This window comes from Erigeron canadensis, chromosome 7, assembly GCF_010389155.1.
Source record: "Erigeron canadensis isolate Cc75 chromosome 7, C_canadensis_v1, whole genome shotgun sequence".
NCBI lineage: Eukaryota > Viridiplantae > Streptophyta > Magnoliopsida > Asterales > Asteraceae > Erigeron > Erigeron canadensis.
Genome location: NC_057767.1, coordinates 3,507,420 through 3,519,913, shown reverse-complemented (window position 1 = coordinate 3,519,913; position 12,494 = coordinate 3,507,420). Strand labels below are relative to the sequence as shown.

General features: G+C 31.6%; 1 protein-coding gene across 2 annotated transcripts; it reads right to left on the bottom strand.

Moving 5' to 3' along the window:
- Positions 1-1,831: 1,831 nt before the first annotated feature.
- LOC122607126 (extensin-like) lies at positions 1,832-7,279 on the bottom strand. 2 transcript variants are annotated; one of them, XM_043780045.1, is made up of 3 exons: positions 7,190-7,279; positions 6,592-7,044; positions 1,832-2,877 (listed from the first exon to the last, which is right to left on the bottom strand). In XM_043780045.1, the coding sequence occupies exons 1-3, from the start codon at positions 7,266-7,268 to the stop codon at positions 2,000-2,002; spliced, it is 1,410 nt and encodes a 469-aa protein (XP_043635980.1). In that variant the 5' UTR covers positions 7,269-7,279; the 3' UTR covers positions 1,832-1,999. The 2 variants fall into 2 exon arrangements, with proteins under 2 accessions (XP_043635980.1, XP_043635981.1); XM_043780046.1 differs by lacking the exons at positions 6,592-7,044; positions 7,190-7,279 and adding an exon at positions 3,199-3,314 and having other exon boundaries at positions 1,832-3,072.
- Positions 7,280-12,494: the final 5,215 nt, after the last annotated feature.

The following is a 12,494-nucleotide window of genomic DNA, read 5'->3' as shown; positions in this document are numbered from 1 at the left end:
GTGTAAAAAATTTAATAATCATACATGTCAGTTAGTATCACCTTGCTACATTGATAATAGGGAAAGATAATGGACATCAATCACCATTATTCTAGTAGAATTTAATACACGGGGTTCAATCGTTTATTTTAAATATTAAAAATTTAGCATGTGATGATAGGTTTTTTTCATCTAAGTTGGATATCTGATAGCCTCACACTCACTTTTTTCATTATTTATTTATTGCCTTATTTGATCAGGATGGAAGAACAACGTATCTAAGTTTACGACTCAAGTATATCACATCACAATTTCAATTATGAATGAAAATTATAATAACATACTAATACGGTACTCGTAAAATATGGCGGTGGTTGTGACAACAGTGTGATGGTGGGGGCATTGTTGGTGGGTGGGGTCGAGTAGCGTAGATAATAGATGTAAAAGGTTAATATTGGAGATATTTTAAAATATAAATGAGATAGTGTAATTTAATCATCAACATTAAGTGGGTAGTATATGTGAAAATATTTTAAAGGTGATAGGCGAATATATTACTATACACAACTTTTCAACAATTTAAAAAAAAAACTTGTCTTTTTATTAGATAGTATATATAATGGGTATTGAAAGTTTTAAGAAAGTTTTATCCGTATTACTTCCACATCTACACTACATTTTTATTATAAAAGATTTGGTTCCTTTCATGATTTTTGATCAATTAAGTTGTTGATAACATAAAAATGAACTTTTTATACACTATTTTAATAATGATCTCTACTTGGAATACTTATAATATATATTTGAAACATATAATACTTTTAATGAACTTAATTTAAAACATCTACATTTAACTTTTAAATACATACACTGTCTTTTTTACATCAATTACTTTTACATTAATAATCACATTGTTACCCCCGACATCCTTTACTGTCTTCACCGCCATCGCCACTACACTGTCGCATAGCTTGGACATATCATTATATGTTCAAATGAGAATTATGGTTGCAACTTAATATTCTGTTTGGACTAATATTGATTTATTTTACATAGTTTTATCGAGAGATATACTTTAAAGAGATAAGTACACGAAAATGTAGGTAGTTAAGTACAAAAAGTTATAGTGTGTTTGAATTACTAGATCTCTTATTGTGTGCATGAATTTAGTAAAAAATTTCAAATCATGTAACATGACATACATGACAACCTATATGAGTTGTCACGTGCAAGTTTTCGATTGGTCAACCATAGTTACATGATTTGAAAATTTTTAGCAAGTTCGTGCACACAATAAAGATTATGATAGTTTATGCACACTATAACTTTTCGTACTTAGTTACCTACATTTCAGTGTGTACTTAACCCTATTTTAAACAATACCTTTAATCTATTTAAAGATAAAACCATTCAGTGCTATATATTTTGTATATATGAGTTAACACTTAGCATATATCAAGTTGTTATATACTTCATCCGTTCCATTCGTTCGTTTAGAAGCGTTCAATTTTAGATTTTCAAAGTCTAGATTCATTTATAAACTTTAACTTTATATAAATTTTTTGTGTTATATATATATAAATCTTGATAAAATTTAGACCCATGAAAACACCTATAGAACACAATTAATAAAAGTAACTTTCATTAAATATTATTGTATTATTTAACACGTAACATTAGTAACATAAACTTGTTTAAGGTCAAAACGAGAAAAATTAGATTTTGAAAATGTTTATGACGTACACTTCTAATGAGATGAATAGAGTATTAGCAAGAATATTGGCCATTACATCTGATTACGTACTATACTTTGAAAGTATTAATCTGATAGACAGTTTTTTGTCCTCAGTTGTAGGCTATCAACGTAACTTAACATCGAATAAACAGCATTACTTCTAATTTTACATGAGTAGGATTAAAAAAGATGTATAACATCTATCTTATTAGACCCAGGTAATTTGAGGGTGCTACATTTGATAGTAGTGGTGTTAAATACTCTAAAATTTAGTAGTCTTCATCTTCATAAGTCCCAAAATACTCTAATGACATAAGATGGCAGCCACAAAGATGCAATGGAGTACCAACCATCTTCATTTGATAACACTTTAGTATATGACGAATCTACTGGCAGACTTATTGGCTTATATCTTCCATAAGTCGTTTGACCCCGTGCTGGTGCTACTGATGGTGATGGTGGTGTTTTTGGGTCATCTCGGCCATAAGTATTCTGGCCTTGAGAAGGTTCATCATTTGATCCCTTTATGTTGTGTTCATTATAAGCAACGTGGATTTGTGCTTGTGTAACTGATGATGATGTTGTTGCTTTTGGGGTATCTTGATCGTAAGTTGCCTGGCCTTGAGAGGGCGCATCATCTGATTCCTTCAAGCCGTGTCCATTGTAAATATTATGAACTAGTGGCTGTGCCATTAACGGTGGTGCTTTTGGGTTATCTCGGCCATAAGTATCTTGGCCTTTAGAGGGTGCTACTTTTGGTGGTGGTGGTGTTTTTGGGTTATCTCGGCCGTAAGTATCTTGGCCTTTAGAGGGTGCTACTTTTGGCGGTGGTGGTGCTTTTGGGTTATCTCGGCCGTAAGTATCTTGGCCTTTAGAGGGTGCTACTTTTGGTGGTGGTGGTGCTTTTGGGTTATCTCGGCCGTAAGTATCTTGGCCTTTAGAGGGTGCTACTTTTGGTGGTGGTGGTGCTTTTGGGTTATCTCGGCCGTAAGTATCTTGGCCTTTAGAGGGTGCTACTTTTGGTGGTGGTGGTGCTTTTGCGACTCGACCATAGGTATCCTGGCCTTTGGAAGGTGCTACTTTTGGCGGTGGTGGTGCTTTTGGGTTATCTCGGCCATAAGTATCTTGGCCTTTAGAGGGTGCTACTTTTGGTGGTGGTGGTGGTGCTTTTGCGCCTCGACCATAAGTATCATGGCCTTTAGAGGGTGCTAATTCAGGCGGTGGTGGTGCTTTTGCGACTCGACCATAAGTAGTATGGTCATTTGACAAAGTAGATGATGGTGATAAGAGTGCTCCTTCTGGGGTTACCACCATTTGAATTACCTTGGGTACCTTAAATGATTGTAGTATAGTTACATCTGCAAATAAAAGCCATTTGTTAAGATTTACCTTTTCGAAAATGCTTAATTGCCAATTAATTAACTATAATAGATATAGAAGGTATTGACACTATCTAAAAAGTAGATTAAGTGTTTAAGTACTACCTTGTAAATGTCTAGCATAATAAGCTTCAAGAATAGCACAAAGAGTTAGAAAAAAGAAGGCAAATTTCATGGTGGTGATAATCGCTCTCTTCTTTAAGCTCAAGTGAGGATGGAATACACTAGAGTAGTGCATCCATAACTATTATATATATATATGCATCATGCAATGATCAATGAGAATATTGTCAACTAAGTTAATTGACTATACGAAAATCAAAACGCCCACTTTAAGTACCCGCGTGTATTGGCAGTCATGTTCAAACCGCATACAATGGAATGTTTCAACTTCATTTTACTTTATTTTTATTACTATTACTATTTTGAATGGAAGTTTATTAAATAAAAAAAGTTCCAACGGGTTGAAAATGATTCAGCTCGAGATCAAAAATACAATCAAGTTACATGATAAGGAGAATGTTTTTAATCACTAGTCCCGCAATATATATATACCCATGCATCTACTCAAAATCCATAAACTTAAGGGGAAAAAAAATACTTGAGATACATTGAAATCAAATTCCACACAATTACCATCATCGGTGACGGAGTTATATGATGGTCAAGGGTGGTCATGCCAACCTCACAATATCAATAAAACTTTATATTTGTAGTACTATTTTTATGTATTTATATAGTTTTAAAGATAATTAGAAATTTCAGACCAATATAAATTAATTCTATAGTTTGATTTTACTCTGGTTAGTATCATAAAAACACGTGCTCGTTTCCGTACTTCCATAAGGTGAAAAAAATAACTACCGATGCATGTCTTCTTCGCCAAAGTGATATGCATTCCATCAACTTCACTTTATTAGTAACTCCACTATGAAAATGGTCATTCATTTTTATTGTGCTTTATGTATATTAATAAGATAATGGAACAAAAAGGTAATACACAAAAATATATAGTTATAGAAATCAAATAAAGTAAGAAGCCATATAATTTACGGTTAAAGGTGATTGCAACTTATCATATAGTGTCATATAAATAAGTGCAATTTGTTTAGGTCATACACGGACATATACCCCCGTGAACCATTAAAGCATGTTTTGTTCATGGAGTGAAGCTACATTTCACCATATTAGATAAATATATATATATATATATATATATAGATACGGATTATAGTTAAAAATGAAATAATGAAATAGATATAAAGATAAAACAAATAGAATAATTTTTTTTCCTTCACTAAAAATTATTCCGAATCATAAAATTATCGTGCATCTATATATACTTATGTTTAATTAATCCTTGAGAATCAATATTTTATCTTATATTAGTTATATATAACCTTAATTAATATTTATTTTACGATAACTAATCCCAACATATATATTTAGTTAATTATCATCAATCTACTAACTTATAAAAAAAAAAGGATTGTTCAAGCTCGAGATGTTTGTTAGTTGTTACTATCTTACCAGCTGAAAGATAAATAAATAATTTTAATGACATTACCATAACAATAATTGTTATAATTAAACTGATCAAGCATTAAAGCAATGAATGAAAACGATGTCATCTGCTTAAATTAAAAAGGATTTACTACTAACTTGGCATTGTGCCATTGGTTATGAGATCGATTAATAAAATAAACTTCAAGTTTCTTAAATAATCAAAAAATATAATTAATGTTAATTATTAATTTAATTTAAAAATACATTTAATTATTATTAAATCAAGTTTATCATATTAAAATGAAGGGATTTGCTAACTAGTGCCCCTAGTGCATTAATTAAGAAGCATTTAATAAACTTGTTGTTTCCTTATTAATCAAAAATTATATTTAATGTGTATTAATTCAACCTAACAATTTTTATTTTTAAATAAACAATTAATACATATTTTCATATTTTAGGAAAGTTGGACTTCATTAAATGCTTTATTAAATGTTTCTTAACTAGTGCACTAGGTGCACTAGTTAGCAAATCCCTAAAATGAATTATAAATACTATTTTTTTTTATTTTGAAAAACTTGGAGTTTATTTAATGCGCACTAAAATCAATATCCCCGATAAAAAGTTCTCTTTCCCAACTCGGCTAATATGTCAAGAGAGATACATCGCTATGCATCCTTGTCTTGAACTTTTACTCATATATACCGCTAATTTGCGAGTCATTGACCAGATCAGGAAGCTCTTCTCTAAAGTTCGACTAGGTTCCCTTACATCCATGTTAGAGCAGATATCAAGTCATATTAATTGAACCATATAAAAAACTACTCTTTTCGTCTCATTTTAGTTGTTCACTGTTGACTTTTAAAGTCTTTTTGTCACAACTTTGAACTCGAATATATTTGTTTATATTTTATAACACTTAAATATAAAATAAATAAATAAATTAACTTGATTTAACAAATTAACTTTTTAACTTTTAAATATTATAAAATACAAACAAAAATATTTATCGTCAAAGTTGGAGAAAAATATTTTAAAAGTAACAACTAAGTAGGGATGGAGAGACTAATTATCAAACATTATTAGTTGTTTTATCTCAAATTTTAGACTTCTTTACATAGCGTCATAAACATATAGATGAACTCTGATAGAATATACTTATTCTGTTTGTCACATTTGCAACCGAGTTGACCTTTTAACCCATTTGACTCACTTCATCCGAATTGAAGCTATTCCTTTATTTCACACATGTGGCCCTTTAGAGCTTAAACATATAATTAACTGTACGTCAAACCATTCACAAGTAAATTGATTCTACGCCTAACATATATGATACACGGCTAGCAATTCATTTTGGACTCGGGCATATAATTGTGTAAGAGAAAAAGACAGTACTACGTACTTACGATCAAGATCCAACTAAACTTTGTTTGTTGCTATATATATATATCCCAAACAATGTATTGACTTATCGTAAATTCGTAAGTTTAAACATATATCCATACTGGACTTAATTAAAAATGGCTAAACAGTCAAACTGAAAAACTTCATTCATTTTTCAATGATGGAATATCGGAGAAAATTCTGTATAGATGTTAATTTTGAACTCATTTATATGCATGCATCAAATTAACATTGTATAAACATCACTTTTTGATTTCATATCAATAGGATCAAATAAGATGTATAGCATCTATTTTATTAGACCTACATAATTAGTCAGATATCTATTTTTTTTTTTCCAACAGTAACAATAATTAATATTTTTGAGCGGTACGTAAAAGGTTGTAGTCTTGGATCTTCATAATTAGTCCCTGAATACTCTAATGACATAAGATGGCAGCCACAAAGATGCAATGGAGTACCAACCATCTTCATTTGATAACATTTTAACATCATTAGTATACGACGAATTCACTGGCGGACTTATTGACTTATCTCTGCCATAAGTCGTTTGACCCCGTGCTGGTGCTACTGATGGTGATGGTGGGGCTTTTGGGTTATCTCGACCGTAAGTATCCTGGCCTCTAGAAGGTGCTACTGTCGGTGGTGGTGGTGGTGCTTTTGCAACTCGACCTAAAGTATCTTGGCCTTTAGATGGTGCTACTTTTGGTGGTGGTGGTGCTTTGACGACTCGACCATAAGTATCCTGGCCTTTAGAGGGTGCTTCTTTAGGGGGTGGTGGGGCTTTTGCGACTCGGCCATAAGTATCCTGGCCTTTTGAGGGTGCTACTTTTGGTGGCGGTGGTGCTTTTGCGACTCGCCCATAAGTATCCTGACCTTTAGATGGTGCTACTTTTGGTGGTGGTGGTGATTTTGCGACTCGGCCAAAATTAGTATGGTCATGTGACAAACGAGATGATGATGATGATAAGGCTACTTCTTCTTGGGTTACCACCATCTGAATTACCTTGGCTACTTTCAAGGATGGTTGTATAGATACATCTGCAAATGAAAGCCTTTTGTTAAGAACTTAAGATATATACCTTTAACAATTAAGTAGTAAATGCAATTGCCAATAAAGTAGAATAGATATAGAAGGTATATACATGATGTGAAAAGTAAGGTAATTAAGTGGTTAAATATATACCATGTAAAGGTCTAGCATAATAAGCTTCAAGAATGGCACAAAGAGTTAGGAAATAGAAAGCAAATTTCATGGTGGTCATCACTATCTTCTTAAAGCTCAAGTGAGGACGATGGAATATACTATAGTGTATCCATGAGTATTTATATATACAATGATCAATGAGAACATAGTCAACCAATAACTTATGTATTATTACTCGTATGTAATTGACTATTCGCAAATCAAAATGCATAACTACTTTCTAAGTACCCGCGTATTTCAAACTTAATTGCTAGTCAACTTTTTTCACCATGGAATGTTTCAACTTCATTTTATTAGTTTCTCCATAGTGAAAATGGTCAATTCATTTTTATTGTGTTTTGTACTTTTATGTAATTATTATTATTATTATTATCATCATCATCATTATTATTATTATTATTTAAAGTTAGTTTTGATTCAGACGTGTTGGAGGCAACTTTAACAAGCGATTTGTTGGACCTCCAACCTCCTGCTCATGAAAAATACCTTGAGATGAGAAACTTAATACTCAAACCCAAAACCTTGAAAAAAAACTCACATTCGAGACTCACATAATGAACCAAGAAAATATTCCTGACCAATTAATCAATTAACTAACGTATTCATGATTTTTGTATACTTATATTGCATGTATGTTATTATCATAATATTTACTTACTTATTCTAACATTATAAGAAAGAAAATTAAAGTAACACTACAAAAAAAAAAATTTAGTTACTTACATGTTTAATTTGCGTGAACAATTTATATAAAATTTTCATGCTAATAACTGCTTAAAACTATATTAAACTAAAAGGTCACATTATTAAATGCGTAGAAATAAATATAATAAAGTATAAAAGTCTGCACTTAAAAGTGTAAAAATTTATTCACGCTAAAAAATGTGAAGTTTAAAAATCCAAAATTTTAAGTGTGATCCATATGAACTTTCATATTTAATTAGTCATGTACACAACTTTCATTCATTCTAACTAATTTGTCACACATTTAAACATGAATATATGATAAAAATGTGTGAACAAATAACTTATTTTTTTTTAGTAACAATGAATTTATATTCAATAGTTATTCAATAATTAATAGATCCAAATGTAGTTTTCGTAATGCGTGTAAAAAATGAGACAAACTAAAAAGAAAACCTCTTCATAGCTTCAAGGCATAGGCATTTATCAGTCGATTTATGGTTCATTACTTTAACCACATCGATCATTTCGTAATGTTTCATTATTTAATCTATGTATATGTATTATGTGATTGTGTTTATTAAAATCTATATAACTAATAAACTTTTTTGACTTTATATTATACGACTGATAAATTTAAGGCACTATTGTTTAGCATATCATTGTAACTATAATAATCAAAGAAAACACACTAAACTCAACAACTACATCCTAGATCGACTAAATGCATGTGTTCTTTTAGTCAAGCTGCATATTTGGTAGCTAGTTGGTTTTTATTAATGCATATTACGCATGCAATAGGTGTGAATAAGATAATTAAATTAAACTGCTGACAGAAACATAAAAATGAAAAATAAAATAAAAAAGACGTTAATACATAAATAAATCTACATATGTTACAATGCGACTAGCCGACTATTACTTAAAAAATTAAATGAAAATTGATTGTTTTTGATTTGAAAGTGCATAAATAAATGTGTTTTTGATTTGTACGTTTCATATTTTAATATGATTAAGGCATTTCTCGATCAATAACATCTTCATTTCATTACATATATACTCTTACATCACCCAAAACACCTTTAAGAACATTTCCTCCTAATAAGACATCTTTTAAACCTCATCTTCAAATATTTTATCAATTCCAATCTTTTTAATTTAACGCATAACTGAAACATTAATCAATAAAGAAAATACTTTGTATATTTTTATTGCAATGTTAAATAAATCTAACAAATTGCATTAAATATACAAATAAGAAATAGACAAATCAGTCTAATTAAGAATAACATGTATTTATATCATTTGCATTTGATATATTTGGGTTTCTCGCATTTGAGGTCGTTGAGTTACTTTTGTAAAGTCCAACGAGTCATGCACAAAAATGTTATGGTGTTGATGAGCGTCCATTTTGTGATTATTTCCCATATCATTAGGTCATGTTTCTATCCTTAAATGAGTTTAGAAATGTGAACTTTTGATACTTAATGAGATGACATGTTATCATAGGTTCACAAGACAATGCAAGTGAAGGCAAACGTATCTACTCAACTTAATACGAAGCCACAAGACATTTGGACGAAGACTAGTGATGTGTATTTTTCTAATCTTAAATTTATAAACACGAAATACCTAGTTACTGACTACTACACACTTGCGGGCAGTGAACCCGTTCGTATGCAATATAGTTGACTTGGTAAACCGAGGTCGAACACAAGGACTTATTAAGCAATTGTTACAATAAAGTGATTCAGATTGAAAAGGAGGTTTTTATGGCCGAGTTGCCACGTTGCAAAAGTTAGTTGAAAAGTCAATAATCCTTGAGGATTAATCGAAAAAATAAATTTAGTTGTAATTTATTACTCAAGAGATTTAAAAGTCATTCGTCTTGACCTCGCTCAACAACATATTCGATTGCACATAAATGAAGTTCAAATTCAAATTAAGTTGATAAAGATAACCGTGACAAAATAAAGACACAAACTGGTACCACCAACGTTTGTAAAATCATTTAAATCACCTAATTAATCAGTTCTTTTGTAAAAGCTGGTACCACCAACGCTTAAAACAATTTCCCTAACCAACTAGTTTGTTTGTCTATCGAATTAACAATTGTACCTATGTGAAGATATCGTGGTACCACCAACCGTTATACAACACGTTGACAAAAGAGCTCCTTTTATTAAATGACATTCACTATCATACCATGAACTAGTGATAATTGTTTATAGGCAAACAATTAATTGAAAATCACATATATATTCGACTAGTACCACTAACGAAGAACATATATGCCACCAATGTCAAATAATAATTAATAAAGATTTAAATCATCAAGATCTTGACACAACGATAATTGAAATCAACTTTGAATTATAAAATTGTGCAATCCTACATATTGTATCACTACATCAAGACGGATGATAGAGAATTTAGCTACTCATATTGAAATAAATAAAACAAACAAGAATGGAAGAAATCATTTTATACCAATCGATTGAAGAAAATTCGGTAGCAACAATGATTCTGATCCGAGTTAGACTGAAAAGATAAAAACCATAACAGTTTGTTTGCCTTAAAAATGCTGAAATCAAGAGTATAGCTATGAAAAACCCTATTCAAGTTCATCCTTCTTTTTTCTCTCTCTATAAAAATCGTTTACTGCAGAATCAAAGCTAATTATATATATATAATTCGCGTGTAACGGTCGTTAGTTGAGTAACAGTCGTTAGTTTTATTCTTCCCGTGTTACGGCCGTTACTTGGCTAACGGGCGTTACACTCCTTCACAAATCTCATGGCCGTTAGTGGCTAAACTGCCCGTTATAGGGATTTCAGAAACTTTCTTAGTAACGGCCGTTAGTTGAATAACAGGAGTTACACACTTCAGAATTCGTTTTCTTCGTCTTTCACTTGATTTCGACCGAATCTTTCTCCCGTTTCTTCCATAAGTCAACAAAACCAACCAATTCACTCGTCTAATCAATTTCCAACTTGAAAACACTTAACACACCCTCAAAACATCGAAAGTTTGATATAAAATTATAAATATAACGAATAAATGGTCCTAAAGTCATGTGGAAAATGGTATAAAATATGACACATCAACTAGCAAGTGGAACATGAAGAATTTGAGGTCGACGTGGAGCAAATGACCATGTGTTAGTATTTTGGGCATAACTTCTTCATATGGACTTCGTTTCTGACAAGTTATCCACAGAAAGGTGAGAGAAAGATCTACAACTTTCGTGTTGAACCTGAAGCCTTCAACACCGCTCCCAAGCCTCTAGCGTCGCTGTAAGTCATCCTGAAGCTTACCAACGCCGCTGGGAAGGCTTGAGCGCTGCTAGAACTTACCCAACGCCGCTCGTAGTAGGTCATCTAGCTAGGGCTTTTCCCAAATACCTATAAATACCCCCTAAACCCTAAGAGTCGCAACTCACTTCATCCAGATGACTTTTGGGGTTGTTTTAGGATATTTTCATCAGATCTAAACTCTCGTAACACCTCCATATCATCTGGAAGATCAAGCATCAATTCAACAACAATTCAACGTAGCCGCACTTAATAATTCGGAGGGTTCATCAATTACTAGGAGTGTGTTCGGTGGTGGCATGTGCGTAAGTCACAGCGGCAAAAGTGACCAGCAGTAATTCGACATCAACAATTCTTCGCCTCTTTAGTTTGATCTCCCTTTTTATTGTCCTTTACTTTTATTATTGTTATTAGGTTACTATTGCAAGACAATTTTATTTGACAATTATTATGGATTTATTTATTTTAATGATTGCTAGGTTTAGTTTTCTTGTCATAAGTAGCTAAGTAGTTTTGCATCTATTTGGATAATGTGATCATGTCGTGATAGTTTTCTATATTAGATTGTTGAAACATTTCTATGCTTGTCGCAGATCCATGGTTATTGAGTCAGACAAATGTTATTAGTTTTCATATACAAACTTATTTTACTTATTTGTTTGGGTCGAGTTTGCGCTAAGGCCTTAGAGTCATTTAATTCGTTTTGTGAAACATTAATCGGTCTATAATTAATGTGGTCTCTTGACTTGTAACCGAGCGGGGGATGGTTAATTAATAATTTGACTCAACTGAACATGTGTTTTATTAAATTGTTTTAGTTGATCTGGCGAACAAAAACCGAATCCGGGTGACTAGAATAGTTAGTGTCAAGTGACTTTTAGAAACCTAGAAGAATCTCAACTTACATAGAAGATAAAGTCATAGTTACAAAAGTCAGATTTTAATGCATAACAATGAATCTAACAAGAATCTGTTTATAGGGTAGTATGATCAGTCTAACGACAATCCTACTAAGTAGTTTGGTGAATCTAACGAGAATTCGAATGTGAGAAGAGTTGTTCAACATATCTAAACTGTTTTCTAAATGATCATGGCATATGAACTGTTCCAAGTAAATGAAAAGTTTTAATTATTATTGTTTTGCTAAATTAATCAATTAATGCTTTTAATATTTTAGTTTTAGTTAAATCGTGACAAATCCCAAAATCCTAGAATCACATCTAGCTACTTTCTTAGACATAGTCCATGCAAACGATCTTGGTCTTACCTATTTACTATACTATGAA